Genomic DNA, 19,402 nt, shown 5'->3' with positions numbered 1-19,402 from the left:
ACATCCTGAAATTGTAGGTACATTAAAGTCCATCCCCTATTACATGGTGCCCCGGAAACATTCTGTCTAATGCGCATGCACACTCTGCTCTAGCCATACTATTATACACATATCTTAATTAAAGAATGTGAACCCCCCATTGCTCTGAAAGCAGCTTTACGGGGAGAAGGCATTGAGATCGCGTCAGTGGATGGCCCCTTATGCTATTCATGTGTGTGACGTGTTCTTCGCACCCATGCGAGAGACACTGTCAGACCTACGTCAGGGATCAGTACACTTTGTGGATCCTTGAAAATAACCTTTGACATATGTTGATTGGTTGGGGGGGCAGGTGATTGCGAGCCGGTGAGTGTGAGTCCATAGACACGATGTCTCCTTTTATATAAGCACATAGATTTCTGCTGTTTTTCTGTGTGTGGGGAGGAAATATATGGACCTGCTGCGCCGACTCGATTTATCAATGTGCTTTATATCTCTCTCTCTCTTCCGACGCGGCGAATGAATGAGTGTTACGGCTGGCCTTAGGTCTGGCTCTGGAAGACTCATTTGACCCCAATTAAAAATCTGCCCGCGTGGCCCTTTCTTCAATAAATCTGGGAGGAGTATCTTCACGGGCGCAGCGTTCTCGGATAGATTCACATCTGAAAAAAACCTACGGCAGTTTACTTTCACCGAGAGATTAAACCCAATTTCACAAATTCAAACGTTCTACGGAAACACAAACATAGAATTTCACAACAGATATGCCTGTCCCATGCATGTTTAAATTCCCTCACTGTATTAGCCTCTACCACCTCTGCTGGGAGGCTGTTCCACTTATCCACCAGCCACCCCAAAAACACAATTCTAAAGAAACACATAGTAACAGTATGAAAAATATGTTGGCTCTTATGATCCGCTCCATCAATGAAGGAACTTAATTGTTTTAATGAGATGCAAATCGTTTATCAGAGGGGATTTCATACAGAAAGCAGGCTTTTAATCTTTATTAGTTGAAGTCTACCTATAGAACTGATGTAAGCGGGATGGCGAGCGCTGATGAATATTTCATGTGTCGGAGTCGCTTGCAGGGTCCCGCGGATCGTTCCCCGTCCCCGCATTTCTCGCAGCCCCCCCCCTCGTATGACAAATGAACTGTGAGCCGATCTTTCGTGGGGTGCGCAAATATGACTTGGCAGGTTAAAAATAATGGCCACAAGGCATCCGCGGCGGTGGGAAGAATGAATGTATTAGCGGGGGTGGGGGCGGAAGCGTGGAAAATTATGTTAATCTGTCAGAAAAGAATATTATTGTAACTTTGCAAGGAGATTACCGAGCTCGGGTGCAGCGATTTATGACGCCGGGATTATTTTGCTTTATTCATTAACTAACTTTGAGCTGGACCACAAGACAATAGAAACATAGGACCACTGACGGCGGATCGGACCTCTTCAGCCCCCGTCTAGTCGCCCGTTTTGCTTGCTGTAAAGAATCGAACCTTAATCAGTCCCTGGTCCTGATTCAGGAGCCGTATATCTATCCCATGCTAGTTAAAACTGTACCGTATTAACCTTTACCACTTCTGCTGAGAGTCTGTTCTACTTAACTACCACTCTCTAATTTATCAATTTTTAGCTTTAAATCCTAAAACAGAGAGAGAAATAATTTTTAGCATTTTTGGGGCAAAAAAGGCAAAATCCTGTAGTATCTCAGTATGCACCTTGCATATTTTTTTTTTTTTGCAGAATTTTTACATGCAAAATAACATCCCTTTTTAGATAACATTTGCAGGTTTATTGAGTCTGAAATGAATGACCGTGTTGCGCATGTACAAAGCCTGGCGCGAACTGTTGGGATGGCGTGTGATTCTATGATCCCAAAAGACTAAACCAAAATGCGTTTGAAATGGACGGCTTTAATACTTAGTTCCAAATATTTAATAATTGAGTTCCGAATGTTTATTCATTCCGTAAAGTGTTTATTTAACGTGGTTTTAAGGCGTCAAATGCTGAATTCAGAAGGTATTTAGCGAGTTAAACTTGTAGCAAAACAGCAATTACCTTTCCCCGAGTGCAAATAAATACAAATCGCGTTGGATTAGCATTTTCTGCTGTCTGTCATTCTGCGGGTCGGCAGCAAGACCCAGTTCCATATAATCCTTTTACAAGCAATTACCAAAAAAAAAAAAAAACCTACTTTAAAAGTCTAAAAATTTGATACAAAAAAGAAATTCTGTAATAGCTTATCAAATGGGATGGATATATAAATAATTATATTATATCTTCAAGGGAAACTCTCTCCAAAAACTTTTTAGAACTAGTATCAGATATAAAATAACTATTCCAAAAATATTGCGCTTTTGTTCTATTTTTTTTTCAAAATCGAGTGTTTTCTCTAGTCATTCATAAAGGTTCTAGCTGTTATCTTAGCTCAATCTGCTACACAAACACTCAAGCTTTATCATACTGCCTGGGGTAAACAATAGAATGGCTCAGTCTTACTTACTCATCTAGACACTCTGTCTAATAAAAGTCTATGGAGGGACGGACTTCATTAGCATTGCCATAAAGCATCAGCTCAGTGTGGTGTTTGAGCCGGGAAGGTCACCCAAAATATCACATGACTGACAGCAACGGCGGCCCCCAGGTCTGCAGATAAGGGGAGTTTATTGGAACAAAATGAGATAAAATCAGGTTATTTTCATTGCCGACCGGAGGGTTATTATTACTATATACAGTGCTGGGGGGGGGTATTACTGTGTACAGTGCTGAGGGGTTATATTACCGGATACAGCGCTGGGGGGTATATTACTATATACAGCGCTGGGGGGTATATTACTATATACAGCGCTGGGGGGTATATTACTGTATACAGCGCTGGGGGTTATATTACTGGATACAGCGCTGGGGGTTATATTACTGTATACAGCGCTGGGGGTTATATTACTGTATACAGTGCTGGGGGGTTATATTACTGTATACAGTGCTGGGGGGTTATATTACTGTATACAGCGCTGGGGGTTATATTACTGTATACAGCGCTGGGGGTTATATTACTGTATACAGCGCTGGGGGTTATATTACTGTATACAGCGCTGGGGGTTATATTACTGTATACAGCGCTGGGGGGTTATGTTACTATGTACAGCGCTGGGGGTTATATTACTGTATACAGTGCTGGGGGTTATATTACTGTATACAGTGCTGGGGGGTTATATTACTGTATACAGCGCTGGGGGGTTATATTACTGTATACAGCGCTGGGGGTTATATTACTGTATACAGCGCTGGGGGGTATTACTGTATACAGCGCCGGGGTGTATATTACTGTATACAGCGCTGGGGGGTTATATAACTGTATACAGCGCTGGGGGGTTATATTACTGTATACAGTGCTGGGGATTATATTACTGTATACAGCACTGGGGGTTATATTACTGTATACAGCGCTGGGGGGTTATATTACTGTATACAGCGCTGGGGATTATATTACTGTATATAGCGCTGGGGGGTTATATTACTGTATACAGCGCTGGGGATTATATTACTGTATACAGCACTTGGGGTTATTATTGTATACAGCACTGGGGGTTATATTACTGTATACAGCGCTGGGGGGTTATAATACTGTATTCAGCTCTGGGGGATTATATTACCGTATACAGCGCTGGGGGGTTATATTACTGTATACAGCGCTGGGGGTTATATTACTGTATACAGCGCTGGGGGTTATATTACTGTATACAGCGCTGGGGGGTTATTATTGTATACAGCGCTGGGGGTTTATATAAGTGTATACAGCGCTGGGGGGTTATATTACTGTATACAGCGCTGGGGGTTATATTACTGTATACAGCGCTGGGGGGTTATTATTGTATACAGCGCTGGGGGTTTATATTACTGTATACAGCGCTGGGGGTTATATTACTGTATACAGCGCTGGGGGGTATATTACTGTATACAGTGCTGGGGGTTATATTACTGTATACAGCGCTGGGGGGTTATATTACTGTATACAGCTCTGGGAGGTTATATTACTGTATACAGCGCTGGGGTTATATTACTGTATACAGCGTGGGGGGTTTTATTACTGTATACAGCGCTGGAGGTTATATTACTGTATACAGCGCTGGGAGGTTATATTACTGTATACAGCGCTGGGGTTATATTACTGTATACAGCGTGGGGGGTTTTATTACTGTATACAGCGCTGGAGGTTATATTACTGTATACAGCGCTGGGTGGTTATATTACTGTATACAGCGCTGGGTTTATATTACTGTATACAGCGCTGGGGGTTATATTACTGTATACAGCGCTGGGAGGTTATATTACTGTATACAGCGCTGGAGGTTATATTACTGTATACAGCACTTTTTTGGGTAAGCAGTGCCTTTTTGTAGATTTTCGCGCATTGATCTCAAACATACTAAATCTCAGTCGCAAATTAGGAGCAACTGGGGGCACTAAGAAAAAAAAAAGACAAACCACGATGTGTAACAAAACTCTTACATCATTTCTATACTTTAGCAGAGTCGTTTTTGACATTTTATGCAAGAAAAAAAATGCTGAAACTGAATCGCTTCCGTTATTTCCAACACAGAAACCTCATTAGACCTTTCCTCGTTTATTGAAGGTGATTATTTATTTCAGACAAAGCATTAATTGCTCTCTCTCCAAGCTAATAAGAGAGTCATTGTATTATTTCCTCCTAGAAACCTTTAAGAAGCTTTCTTGGTTTCTTTGGCATATCAATGCCTCCTTTCGTGTTAATTCTCTATATTTCAGTTTTACCTTTTTTTAGAGCCCCCACTAATTATCTATCATGTTTATAGAGCGATACACATTGTCATGTGATACAACGAATACAATGATAATAAAAACTATAACGTATTATTGTCTTGTAGTTACTTATCAAGGGGTATATAATCATGCCTGGGAGCTTCCAAGGGTGGGACCCCGGAGCTGTCACTCTTCCATTGAATGGGCAGAGGGGCTGGGCTAGCAAAGCATATGGGCGGAGCTGCCCTTATGTATGGGTGGGGCTAGTCTCAAACTTGCTTAAGTAGGATGGGGAAGTAGTCGTGGCCAAATGCCACTCCTCTCCACAAGGAAGGAGGAAAGTGACTCGGAGACTCAGAGAAGCAGCTCATCAACCGGAGACTCCGGGTCAACCCAGAGAGTTCCCAGGAATGTAAATAATTCTAATTCTGGAGAACCATTGATATTTTATTATAATATTCTGCACTTTTCCCTATCATATACATATTAATGATTGAAATACTAACAGACTGGCAATGATGAAGGCCTGAGCATCACAATATGGGGTTACGTCTATCACATTGCATATACCTTCCATATATATGTTGGCGCACATAAACAATGCTGTTTGCACCATTTTGTTCATTTAGTAGAATTTTTTTTTTTTCTGTAGCTTTAATAAAGTGAAGCAGGGGATTTTTCCCCCCGGTATCATGCCTTCCGAGACCTTGTTTCCGTCTACCCCGTACCTTTTTGCGTTAGACATCACTAGGCACCTTTTGGCAGCTGGAGATTGCGGGAAAAGAAGATTAGTGAGTGTTTGCGATGATCCCAACACCTGCTGATTGGATTGAAATAATCCTTTTACACATTACAAAACTCCATTATCACAGAATTAAGAGAAAGATGGCAGTAATATTGAAGACATCTGAGTAGTATTAATCTGAACAAACACAGCGCTGGTATCTTTTTAAAATGACTGAATACAGAAAAGCACAAAAAAAAAATCATATTATGGCTTTTTTGGGAGCCTTGCATCCTTTTAATGAAAAAATACCCACCCGCTGTTTCTGACTAAAGCGACATTTGTTGCAACATGTATCCATGTAGCTGGCATCGGCTGGATCTGGAATATGTCCCTGGAACTTGTTAAATTATAATTTATATTTAAAGCACAAATGGTGAGAGGAGTCGTTCGTGTCGAATAAAGTGGAGGATTTAATTAGCGAACATAGAAAGGAAAACTCATTGGTTTGGTGGTTTCGATCATGATGTTCCTATAGCGACACGAAAGAAAAAAAAGGATATATCTGTATTATCTCAAGAGAAGATGGAGTCTTTAGTTCGCCTTGGCATCTTTTATTGCACCAACAATGCAAAAGATATAAAGATATAAAGTTACAAATGCTTTCTGGACCTCATAGGTCTCTTGTTCAGAAGATGACAGTAGAAAACTTTGTGAAATAAATGATATAGACTTAAATCGGAACAGTCGCTTTGCCACATCCTACATTTTACTATACGTTCTTTATACTCTAAATAAACCGACATAATAGTTTAAATCAAATAAGCAACATATATCTAATAAAACCAGGCTTATGTGTACCGCAGTAGCAGCCGTCTTAGCCGTCTACATGATTATCGCTCCCTATTAACTTATCTTTGAGTGTTAAGTTGCTGATTGTTGTTGATTGGTTGAGGCAGCCTTTGAAAGGGCGTGGCCAGAATGAATGGACAGAACTTTTGATGTGACCTATTATCTCAAAAATAATTTACAAAGATTGATGAAGGAGACTTTAGTTGAAGTTTATACCTTTTATTTGGGCCAACAGAGAAAAAGACCTAGGACCTCAGACATCTCTTCTTCATCTAACGCCTATATCGGGGTTATTCTTTTGATGGATAGTGTCAATAAATGAATTTAGTTCTGCTAATATTTGACGGCAGTTTCCCTTTAAGGCAAATGGGAATCCTGAACCTAAGACCAAGGACTGATTAAGGTTTTAGTCTACATCCCAAAAAATGGGTAGACTTAATGAGACAAATGCTTCTTATTTGATGTCAGATTCTATATAACACGCAGTCAACACCGATAACTTCTATAAACCTGGTGTTATCATTATTGCATTATCGAATAGCCCATACAGCATGCCCGGCAGTTGCCATGGGGATAAGACAGCTTTCTAGAACGTTGCATCAGAAATGCTTGTTCCAAATAACCTCGCTATATCACACCGCAGTCTGTGTTATAAAATACCGGCGCCTTCCTATCTTTTGCTAGTTAGTGGGATGTTAAGTCTCTCCGTTGTATAGCGCTATGGAAAATGTCAGCACTTTATACACCGCGACTAATAATAATTTCAGGTCTATTCCTATGGCTCTCCAAATTACCTTTGTTTCTGAGGAATACCGTACCGCGCGAAGCTTGCCCATCATAATCAGAATTTTGCTGCTTGATTTACATATTTTAATGGGAGTGCGTTCTGATTACAAACTGCCAAGTCGATATTTTGATGAATAAACAAGGGGGTGTTTTCTTCCCTTAGCAATAAAGGAGTACGCAGTTTATTGTAGAAATTTTTAATAGTGGCAGATATCACAATCTTTTATTAGTCTCTTAGGTGCACGCAAAATGATGATTATACTGCTGAAGTTAATGCCTAGGGTCCCTGGTACTTGGGGGGGGAGCCCTGCTTTGGCTCACAATAGGAAACATAGGACCATGGCTACTCATTGGGGGGGCTATTATGGTGGGGTCCATGCCTGCATTCGGATATGTCACCGCTGTCCTCTCCGTTAGTTTCCAGTGTTTCATCCAGGAGCCAGGAAGGGGTAGCTATGGCAGCAGGTGGGCAATTTTTTGGAGACGGAAGGGGCAGAACAAATAAAGGAATGGGCAAAAGCTATCCTGCCAACCTGGTGTCCATGAACAAAGGATGAGTGAGGCGTCTCGGCAATCAGCTGCCATACCCAGGCTAACTAGGATAATTGTATTGTAGGGCATTTGTTCCCCCATTTAGAGACGCTCTAGAATTAGGCAGATCTATAGGAGAACTGGTTTATACATGAGCAAAGCCACTTCTTATGGGTCTGTCGAATTTTAAGAGACAGTCATAGCTGTTTATGTTTTTCAAGGATCAGGTAGCAAAAGTATATCTGATATTCCAAAAAATAAAATAAAAGGGGGGGGGGGGCTGCCATGCAGACAAGGCTCCCCAGGCAATTAAGATGACACTCAGCTGAAATTGTCACATATGCAATTTGTAAATGGCGAACTAGTCAGCTAATGTAACTGGCATCAGTATTCTGCATGTCTCCGAAACTAATTGAAATGTTATTAAAATTAGTGCTGTAAGTGGCATTCAAGGGCACTATGAATTTATTTACCAATCAAATATTTTAATTAAGTTTTTTTTTTGCTGTTGGTTAATAGAAAGGGCACAGTGTTCGGCTCTCAGCAGTATGATTTCACGCTGAGAACTCAAATTATCAAACAGCAGGATAGACGAAGAGACACCAAAGATGACAAGTGACACTTACTAATGATTACATCGCAACCCCCCCCCCCCCCCACCATGACCCGAAGAAGCTCATTCTCTATATGATGCATTTGGGTTCACATGGCGCTCGCTCATGCAAAATATTGAAAATAGGATTATTATTTTTTTTACATTAAAGCAGAATGTACCCTAATTTATCCTAATGATGTGCCCATACACCACATAAAACTTTCTGCATTCACCGAAAACAGCTGATACCCCTTTTATGGTAATAAGTTATGTTATTTGCAAATTAATGCAATTAAAGTTTTCATCACTCGCAACAACACATCAGGTATGTATATAGCGCATTAATAATATATACTACCCTCTCCCACTCGAATGGTAACACACAAAACTGGGCTTCCACCAAAGCAAGCAATTTCTCTGGGCACAGGAAGCACTCCATTCTAGACAGGAAGTGTCCATGGAACAAACCACTTGAGGTAGAGGGGAGATGGAGTTCATTCTCCCCAAATTGATCTAACCTTCCTAGCAGCTTCTCTTCCCCTGATGCACAGAGGTCAGCCAGGTCGTTGAAAGCTATTTAGTAGGCACCAGGGCAGCTTTGTATGGGCCCCTAAGGATGTTTGGACCCTGGTCAGCAGGACATTTTGTTATGTAGAAAAGATGGGCTTGTAAATATATTGGGGTCCAAGGTGTATTCTTCTTCTGGCCATTTTGGTTTTTATAAGACATAATAGATGCATTTCCTGGTTTATATAGGCTTCCTGTGATTGGCAACGTCATATAACGAGTATAATAAGCCAAACTAATGAGGAGAACCCACAACCAACAACCAAGGCCCTGTTCTGACATTACAGATACTGATTGGGCCTATTGAGCATTATTAAAAAAATAAATCTGGGAGTAATTTTCAAGTAATATATATATAATTATATTTAAAAAAACGGATGAAAGCATATGGCGACAATTAAGTCAACGTTAAAATAAACGAAGAGGTGCAGATGCATGTTGCGTCCTTTATAGGAGAGCAATGTACTGATTTGTTGCATTCTGTTCCATACATAAGAACACTGTGCCCCAAGCCCCCAGGTATCCCGGTTTTCACAGGACAGTCCCAGTTTTCGGGCACTGTCCCGCCGTGTCACAATTTTGTGGCTCGAGAAGCTGTAAAATCAATGGAGGTCAGTGTTTTTGCCACGTGACCACCTGGCGATGCTCTGCACACGTTGGCTCTTGGAGTAAGGTGGGTGGTTGGCTGTAGCTCTGACTCCACCCACTTCTGCATACAGCTCCACCCACTATTGCTTAAATCCCACCCAGTCCTCCTCTAGCCGCTTCCCCAACACAGGTGTTCCCATTTGGACATCTGAAATGTGGGGGGGTATGAGTCCATACCTTCTAAAGAGGGACGCTTGGGAGGTATGGTTCTGGATTTTGTCATCATAGATGAGAGAGAGAGAATCTGCTACACTAAAAGTATAATATTTGATTTTTTCCCCCCAGGTTTTACACTAAACCCCCCCGAAATGGAGGCTCAATATTTGGTTATGTTATTAAAATGCTTTGGTACCAGATGGAGGCCCAGTCCAACCACGTTGGCTTGAAGGTGTTAAATAATGAAATGAAATAACGACTTGCCGCTAAAGATCGCTAGCCAGAAATGAAATTGCTCAGGGTTATAGCTCCAGGTGAACATTTCCATATTACAGAGAAATTTGGCAATTAGCACAAAAAAGTTTGCAAATCTGGCAGCAGATAAAACGAATTAATGGACCGCCGCCAGCAGTACATATAGTTTGTAACCACGTAGAAGATAAAGAATATTTGGCAAGTAACCCATGTCAGTGTTCATTTTAATCTATAAATACACAGACAAAATGCTCGAGCCGCCTGTCACTCACTTTATATTTTTAAAAATAAAATACAATGTGTATATTTCGCTCGAATATATGTTAGGTGCAATGGCTGCTATTAAAACATAACCCCAACATTCTAAATAGCCAGAGAGGGCTTGGGGGGGGGGCATGCGTTTTAGCAGTCGCCCACAAAAGGCTTTAAATTGCTTGAGAGTCCCAAGGTTGATTCAGCTTCTTGATAAGCGATATAGCCATAAAATATTATATAGGACTCACCAAACTTGGGGTGCTTTGACGTAGTGGCGGGATAAGCAATATACGGCCATATAGTGTGACGGAATCCCCAATATTTATGCCTTAGATAGGTGTTTTTCTAATAGTATTTGCTGGGTATGCGCTGATTTCTTGTTTTTTTTGTTTTTGTGTACTTATTGGTCATTGTTATTCTAGCTACCAGGAATCTGAATATGAAAGTCTTTTTCTGCTTTTTAGGTTGTGCGCTCCCCCCATGTTGTATATGTTTGAGGAGCTGTGGCTAGAACTGTGGCTAGTGGGCAGGACAGTTTATGTGAATCTATTAATATTTACAAACTTAATGCTTTTAGTAGAATAATTTATTTTACTGAAACAAGTAGATTTATCAACACACATTGTAAATGTTTGGTTTATAGAACACACATAACCACCAAGCAACAGGAGCTCCTAAAAAAAAATGTGTGAGGGTGAGGGGTTGGTCCCAAAGAGGGACTGTCCACCTGAAGAGGGGCACTTGGAATACATGACCTGCCACTGCCCCTGAACTGCTCCTCTCTTGTAACATTAAGACGCATCTGTGTTAACCCCTTCACTCAATCCCTTGCGGGTATAGTGACCAGAAGGCTCTTTTGGCCATAGACTTAAGGAGCCTTATAGTCCCCCTAGTTTTGGGCATCTCATTCTTGCGAGCAGATCTCCCAATTAATTCATTCGTATCAGCAGCATTTATAATCATTCATAACGTACTTCTCATAAAGACTCCTTAATAGAAGGGACAGGCTCTGATTGACTACGAGTCCTTCCAGGTTTAAAAGGGACAGTGAATCCTCACAACAATAAGCTCACTTTTCTTGAATGTTTAATTAGAGCACAAACATATTTATAGGTTTTGCGGCTTTTTTTGCAAATTTTTATGCATAGGATATGCACCTTTTTACTGGATGATTAAATGACTTTTCCTGATTCTGGAGAATTTGGACTCAATATTATGTCTATATATGTATTGGTATATTTATGGCTATTTTCCCTTTTTTGCTACAGTCTTACATGGAAGACCACTTGAAAAATAAGAACCGTCTGGAAAAGGAATGGGAAGCTCTTTGCGCTTATCAGGCAGAGCCGAATTCAACGCTCATCGCTCATAAGGAGGCGAACATAATGAAGAATCGTTCCATGGATGTTGTGACGTGTAGGTGTCATTAGATTCTATTTTTATATGCATGTTTTGAAGCAAATCCTCCAACTGCAACCCTTGCCAGGCTGATATGCGACAATACAAGTAGTCCTGGAAACTCTCATATATTCTACTGGTTCTTTCAACAACAAGGAAATGCCTAAGTGACCCCAAACTTTTGAACTATAGTGTGTGTGTGTGTGTGTATATATATATATATATATATATAAATATTTCCTTTTTTAACGCTTAGAACACATGAAAATGAATTTTGTTTTTTTATTTATTTGTAGATGACCACAACAGAATCATATTAAAGGCAGAAAACAGTCACGATAACTCAGACTACATCAATGCCAGTCCGATTGTAAGTACGAGCTTTCTTCTGCTGTAGTCATCTAATTGCTTTACCCAACATGAATGCTTCCAGGGGTTTTTTTTTTCTGCAAAAGTCATTATTTTGAATTATTTTCCACTTTAACCCAAAGAATCCTTTGTAACCTCACCTTCCCCAGCTCACATATCTCATCCGGGGTGTGCGCAATTAAAAATACGTCTATATATACATTTCCTTTAGCCAGCGCAGGTCACAGTATTTTACGTTCCGGGGCCCCTGTAGTCGTAGTGTGTATTCTCTCTGTATATTTACTGCATTGCGCCACGCACCCCCGAGACACAGACAGAATTACCATCTCTCTCATTTAAGAAATTTGCTCTCTGTACACAAGGTTGACTTGACTTTATACTCTCCCTCCCGTCATTAGCTGTTGTCTGTACAACAGAATACTCCTAGAACGACTGTAATTGTATCGCGTCTCCGAAGGACCCACGGAACATTTTACTGCTGTGAAATCATTATGTTTGCCGCGTTCCAAATAGCTGCTTTGTGACAGCAGCTGATTAGCGCTAAAAGGTGACGATTGGCCCGCTTGTGATTTAACGCGGGGCTTTGTTGCGTGACGGAGCTGCTCAAATCGGCATTGATTCCCTATGCCCTTGTGTGCTCGTGTCTGCATGCCTGTTTATTCATCCCCCTGGCACCGAAAGGGTTAAAGCTGTCATTTCTCTATTGTTTGTGCGGGAAAATGTGACCCTTTCTCTCGGGGGGACGTAGAATTTTGACGGCGGATAAGGATCATCTGGTCTCCGTCTATTCTGCCCATTTTTTCCTGGTGTAAAGACTCAAATCTTAATCAGTCGTTGGTCTCGTCTTAGATTCAGAAGCCGTCTATGCCATGCATGTTTACATTTGCTCACTGTATTAGTCTCTACCGCGTCTACTAGGAGTCTGTTCCATTTATCTACCCTCTTCTGACCCTCTAGTTTTTAGTTTATGGCGTTTCTCACTCTCTGTTTATATATATATATACATATGGCCTTGTGTGTGTGTGTGTGTGTGTGTGTATGTATGTACATATATATTCATACACAGGGCCATCTTTAAAGAAAAGGGGGCCCTGGGGAACCCTCTCCTTGTCGTCCTCTCGCAACCCTATCCTACTTGATGCCACTAGCCTTGTCTGATGCTGCAACCCATGGAGTTCTCATTCACGCAGCTTAATGATGCACAAAAACCAATGAGAAGCCCAAGGAGCAGCTTCTGTGGCCCCCTAACATAAGTCAGGGCCCAGGGCAGCAGACCCTTCAGCCCCGTCTTAAAGGTGGCTTTATATTTATAATATAATATATTCCACGCTGAAGGAAGCTGAAGCCATCGTGCAGAATCCATGTGGTTGTGGTGGCACGCTCAGTTAAGCCAATCGGTGACCTGCAATATAACCTAGTGATTAAAAATAATATATTCCTTTCGGGCTGAAAGACTCCGGGTTCAGAGTGAAAGGGATTTGATCTTTATCTGCGGTGGGGGGGGGGGATCCTTGATTGACAGCCTCACATCCCACCAGTTAATCATTTCTCTACAATCGGCGGCATCTCATTAGTAAGAGGGTGTGAAGCTCGTATCATTCAACAAAGACCCAGAAGCCGCCAGATCCCCAGCGCTGGTGTCTCATATTGTTACTGATTGGCACAGAAGCCCCTTGAAATAACAGCTGGACCTTATTCTTCATTATTTTCACATCCGGAAATGTGCGGTTTGTCGTCCAGTATAATATACCGACCTTTTGATTTTATGGATAATTTACACAAAATTAGAGGGAGGTCTATTCTTTAAATATAGAACATGGCCTGACATTTCTTTGAATAAATTCTGCTTTTTATTGGATGAATTGCCTCTGCCCTAATATCCAGAAATATATCATTTTAATTAATATATAGCAACGTTTTGTTCTTTTTTTCCCCCCTTTTTTCATCAGATATTGGATCGAATTTCTGTAACTATTTTCGTGGGGCTTTTAATCTACTCATAATCATAACCAACGGTGATCTAGGAAAATGGAACAAGGTTATTGACTTAATAAAAATCATAAATGTCAAATAAAGCCGGCAGTTCACGGGAAGCCAGGAATTATTAACCAATAAATACCGTTGTCTACACTCAGACTCTCCTGTGTAAATGTTTACATGGAAAAAGAACGGGGCGTAAATATAAAATATTACAGTATCAGGAATTCTATATAAAACAAGACTATTTTCTGCCAACCTCAGTGTGTATTTCAACAAATAATCAAGTTTCTCTATGATTTGTAGCGCGCCGTAAACATCTATTACATCATTTCTAGAACTGGATAAATAAAGACGCCGTGAAAAGCAGAGAGTCGGCAATCCATTACATAAAATAGAGAATTTGGAAGAAATGTGTAGACTCGGGAAGATTCCATGGCTGTATATTACATAATTCCTCGGATTATAAAACTGGTTGATCATGTACCCCAAATTGACAAATAGGATTATCCTTAAGGATGCATTATTTTCCTTTGTTGGAATCATTGTGTATAAGTACACAATATTTCTTTTATTTTTATAGTATATCTCTATCCATTTTTGTCTTAATCGGAAAAATATTTCTTATATATAGAGTGCTGGGACCGTTTAAAGGGACTCATTTAAGTGGCATTTAAAAGTATAAATAGATGGCAGCTTTATTCATCTTTTTTTTTCTTTCTTTCATTTGCTAGTTCTGCCCTTTTGTGACACAGACGTAATATATCATATACAGTTTATCTACTGGATAAGAATAAAATCCGCATGGGCTTCATGATGATGTCATAAATAGGGTGAAGCCGCCAACAATTTAAAAAGAATATATATATATATATATATATTATTATTATTATTATTATTATTATTATTTTTAGTTAATTTATTTATTTTTTGATCTATACATCTGCTTCCGCTCCTGAAGATTTTTTTACAGTCAGGGTTCTGTTGACAAAATCTGGGTACATCCTCTGGCTAAGTGTTAAACAAACATGCGACATCCCTACACAATCAGGGTTTTTACCTACAATGATGGAATAAATACCGGAGACACAAACTTTGGGTTTAACAAAGTATAAGAGGGGTGTTTATTTTAATGGAGGAGAAATGTTAGAACAAGAGGTCATAACGATCAGAGGCTTAGACATAATGTAAGGAGCCTTTAGTTTACTGAGAAGGTGGTAGGTACATGGAACAGCCTCCCAGCACAGTGTTAGAGGCTAATACAGTGGTCCAATTTAAATGGTATAGGCAATTGGCTACTGAATCCAATATGTAACCAGGAACTGATTCAAGTTTGAGTCTTTACAGAAGAGAAATTCCAGACTAGACGGGCCGAATGGTTGTTATGTGCCATTAAATAATATGTTTCTATGGTCTGATATGGGTGCGATTTAATATTTTAACAGAACAGATTTTAATATATTTTATTACTCTAGTGAGCAAAATATGTTAGTAACTTCTGACTCAATAAATCATTCTCCTTTTAGTGTTTAATAGGGTTATGATGCACTGAACACCCCTCTGGACGATAAAATGCACTGATTTTTGGTCTTATGCGTGCCGTGGACTTCAATCACATTTCACCCTTTATGTATATTTTGTTTACATTTACATTGCAAATTAAATGGTTAATTTCCTAGAGATATTTTACATTTTAAAAGTTTGTAACTTTGTTATATTTTATGTTTTATATAAATAGTGTCATAATTGTATACATTTTCCACTTCAGATGGATCACGACCCAAGGAACCCAGCATATATTGCTACCCAAGGACCCCTGCCTTCAACTGTGGCCGATTTCTGGCAGGTAAAGCATTATCATTGTCTCTATCTGGAGACTATTATTCCAAAGATACACAAATATTTTTGAACCTGATTTATGTCCCTAGTTCTTATGATCTAGAATGTTATTGCACCCATCCAGAATACTAACATGTCCCCATTTAGAAGTAACAGTCCAGTTTGGGACTAAGTCACTATGTCCCTATGACGCCAGTCTTTTCTGGGAGCTCAGAATGTTTGATGGGTATGAGGGTATCACAGCGTTCTACAGCCCTAAAAGCCCCAATAAAAATGCTTAATTCAGTTCCATCGTTAGTCCACCATGTCATCTAAAAAGCCTCCTCATAATGAAATGCTGTAAGGTATGGTGATGTACCAGACTCAATGCCAAAATTTACCAAACTATATCAGCTCCGTAGAAAATCAAGGTAGAGTCTTCTTCAGTCGGTCCACAAAGGTCATTTTTGATTAAAGCATTAAAATGCTTTAGTTTACCTTTTTTAACCAAGTTGTCAAATCCATAGGCTTTTGTCTGCCTTTCATAATTGTTAATCCTCACCCACTGAGTATTTTTTTATTATTACTATTATATATATAAACCTACAATGGTGCAAAATGACTCAGCTAGACCTATAAATTATAAATCGCCAAGATTTGCCAAATTCTTCTTCTACTTTTTTTTTTTTTTTTTAAACAAAAGAAATTCTATTTTTATCTATATTTATCTTTTGCTTTGTTATTATTGCGAAATCAAGTATCACTCCGCTGCCCATTTTGAATTAAACAGCGTCCTTTTAAAAATAGCTCTCAGAAATACGCCTCAATCAGATTAGATTACTGCCGCCCACAAGCTAACAGTCAGGTGACAGACAATCCCACCGCTGACACCATCTAAATTCTCCATTCAGCCGTATTTGCCTTTTGTACGAATTTTTTTGTAATTTTTATTATTATTTTTTTTTTTTTTTACACAAAGGCACAATATTTAAATCTAATACTTTATAAATGCAGAGCGGGGGGGGGGCTTGGGTACTTGGGGATTTGCAAGCAGCTGCTGAGTAAAAGTGTCTAATGAAAACAAAATTGAAATTTGCTGTGAATGGAATGAATTTTGATTGTGTGTCTGAGTGCTGTAATTATACGTGTCACGCAGTAATTAAGCGGTTGCAGTGTGGCCACGGTGTATCTTTCTTTGTCTGCAGATGGTTTGGGAGAACGGCTGCGTGGTAATTGTGATGCTGACATCCCTAGCTGAAAATGGAGTCAAGCAGTGTTATCATTACTGGCCTGATGAAGGGTCCAACCTCTACAACATCTACGAGGTAGCGGCTCAGCCTTTCTAATATTTGTTTCTTAGTACAGTATTCCATATGTGTATGCAGCTATGATCCACCTTTCCTTTAAGTGATCTTTTCAATTTAAAAAAAAAAATCTTCGGAATTAATTTTTTTCACCTTTTTTGGGTACCCTTTAAATGAAGGTATAAGAGCTGTAACAAGGATATGTCACATCGACTCTCTTGCGTTTGTTTTTCGACTTTATTTCAAGGCATTCATTGTTATTTTTCTCTATAACAGTAGCTAAGACTTTAGTTCATTTTCACTATTCCTAGATGAGTTTGATTTTTCTACATAATTATATATTTTTTTTTTCCTTTGACATTAGCTAAATAGGAAAAAAAAAGGAGAAATTATTGGTTCTGTCCAAAAATGACAGGCTAGTAATGTAGCGTTATAAAAAAAATAATACAAAGAATGTTGAATACGGCGCGTGTTATTATTCTAATTTGACCAACTTTGATTAAGAGGACCTTACAAAAAGAAATCAAAATTTGAAATAAAAAAAGAAGGAAAAATGTATATCGCCGTATAGATCCAAGAGAAGTCGTTAGTCGAATAAGTCACATAAACTTGACACCCGAGAGTACTCTCAGGCCCCAAAAGCTTACATTTTCTACATTGGCACAAGAAAATCACACTCAGCTAAAGATTCCAATAAGAAAAAATAATTTGATGTTATTTTGGGATTTCTAATATGTGCTTTTTCTAATTTACACTTTAATTTGTTTTTTTTTGTGTTTTTTTTTTTATTCAACGTTGTTTGTACCTAAATGAGTTAGCTGACCTAGGTAAACCAAACCTCTACAGCAGTTTATATCTTCACTATGAGTTGCGATGACGTTGGGTTCAGTCGAATGTTGTTGCGTTTGACATTTTGAATGTCCCATAAAGCTGTGCCGCGTGACATTCAACAGCTGTCCTGTTTCCGTCGAGCACTGTCGAGCCTGTCGGTTGAGGTTGGCTGTCGTGTTTGTCAGCCTCGTTAAATTTTTGAGAGTTTGATCTTTTCTGGTCAACTATCTATCCTCCTGGATAGTCAATTTAAGTCGGGCAAATTGAAGCTTTTTTTACCCTCCACTACACACTCTGTGAACCGACAAGTTGATATGTTTCCATTTTGCCTCGATGGAAGCGGGGAGTAAAATTAAGTAATCGACTTAATTGAGCTCACGTCTGCTGTTGACATGAGTGCAACTATGAGTGGCTCCATTTGAGATCCCAACTCAACTACAAACTTGATTCATCTCTACGTTTTGGGAATAGACCCCAAATCCGTTTCAATTGTTTCCTCTAGAATTAATTTCCATTCTACTACATAACATAGAGCTGTATCTACTTTTTTACCTGTAATGAAGCATTTCCAGATTTGGTTTCTTATTTTTCAGAAATATTTTTATAGATTTAGTTTCTTTAATATTCAGACTATAATTTCATGTTTGAGTTCAGTCTATAAAGGCATAGTCGCTGGCCTATTCTAGATGAAATGGTTGTAAAATACTTCATATATATAGAGATATTTCTCGCAGAATTCCTCTCTAGAACATCAGATTGCGATAAGAGGCCAAGAGTCGATGCAAAGCATGAATACTAGAAATTAGGAGTAAGTGGCGTTTTAGCATTGCAACAGTGGCATCGTGTTATCCATAAACCCTTCATTTTGATTAACATAGTGGAAGGCATGAATGTGCCAGGTGCGCGGTTCTCTAGAGAAGCCAGATTCATGTAAGGTAATTTGAAGCAGATGTTAAAAGATGTATTTAAGTCATGTCCTTTATCTCCAGGTAAATCTGGTCTCTGAACATATCTGGTGCGATGATTTCCTCGTGAGGAGTTTCTATTTGAAAAATTTGCAGACCAACGAAACCCGCACGGTCACTCAGTTTAATTTCCTCACCTGGAATGACCATGGCGTTCCAGCTTCCACGAGGTCTCTTCTAGATTTCCGCAGGTACAATATCTAAATTGCTGTTATCGTTTTCTGGTTTTCTTCTATTCGCTGCAATTTTTTGAGAATGTAATATGTTTTTTTTCAATGGTATTTTGTTGTCTGTTGGCCAGATTATTGACTGATTCGGGGTCAATTTTACCCAATTTTATATGTGAGCTTCTTTCCAGTTCCGCTAACGTCAAACGTGTGCCCTTGAGGAGAAGTATCGTATTGTCTAGAATCTTTATTTATTGATGTTGTCACGGTAACGAAGCAGGCCTGGAAAACAAAGCACAAAGTCAAGTTCTTAAATCAGCGTTTTGTAACCCTTAGCAATGGTGTCTTTATTCACGGTATGGTCTGTTCAAGAAGATTCGTAATATCCTCTCTGTATCGTAATATCCTGTTTGTATATCACAATGATGTGATGTTTTTTAAAAT

The 19,402-nt window shown here is 39.4% G+C and overlaps 1 protein-coding gene across 1 annotated transcript in view; it reads left to right on the top strand.

Annotated features, from left to right (window-relative positions):
• Positions 1-19,402, top strand: part of PTPRN2 (protein tyrosine phosphatase receptor type N2) — a 371,264-nt gene that overhangs the window by 332,852 nt on the left and 19,010 nt on the right. Inside the window, exons 15-19 of the mRNA XM_053467055.1 lie at positions 11,398-11,545; positions 11,824-11,897; positions 15,642-15,719; positions 16,897-17,016; positions 18,816-18,982. Of these exons, the coding sequence (XP_053323030.1) occupies positions 11,398-11,545; positions 11,824-11,897; positions 15,642-15,719; positions 16,897-17,016; positions 18,816-18,982 (587 nt within the window). The remainder of the gene's footprint in view (positions 1-11,397; positions 11,546-11,823; positions 11,898-15,641; positions 15,720-16,896; positions 17,017-18,815; positions 18,983-19,402) is intronic.

This window comes from Spea bombifrons, chromosome 5 (genome assembly GCF_027358695.1).
Source record: "Spea bombifrons isolate aSpeBom1 chromosome 5, aSpeBom1.2.pri, whole genome shotgun sequence".
In the NCBI taxonomy this organism is placed as follows: Eukaryota; Metazoa; Chordata; class Amphibia; order Anura; family Pelobatidae; genus Spea; species Spea bombifrons.
The sequence above is the reverse complement of the archived record's forward strand: the minus strand, read 5'-3'. Positions and strand labels throughout refer to the sequence as shown.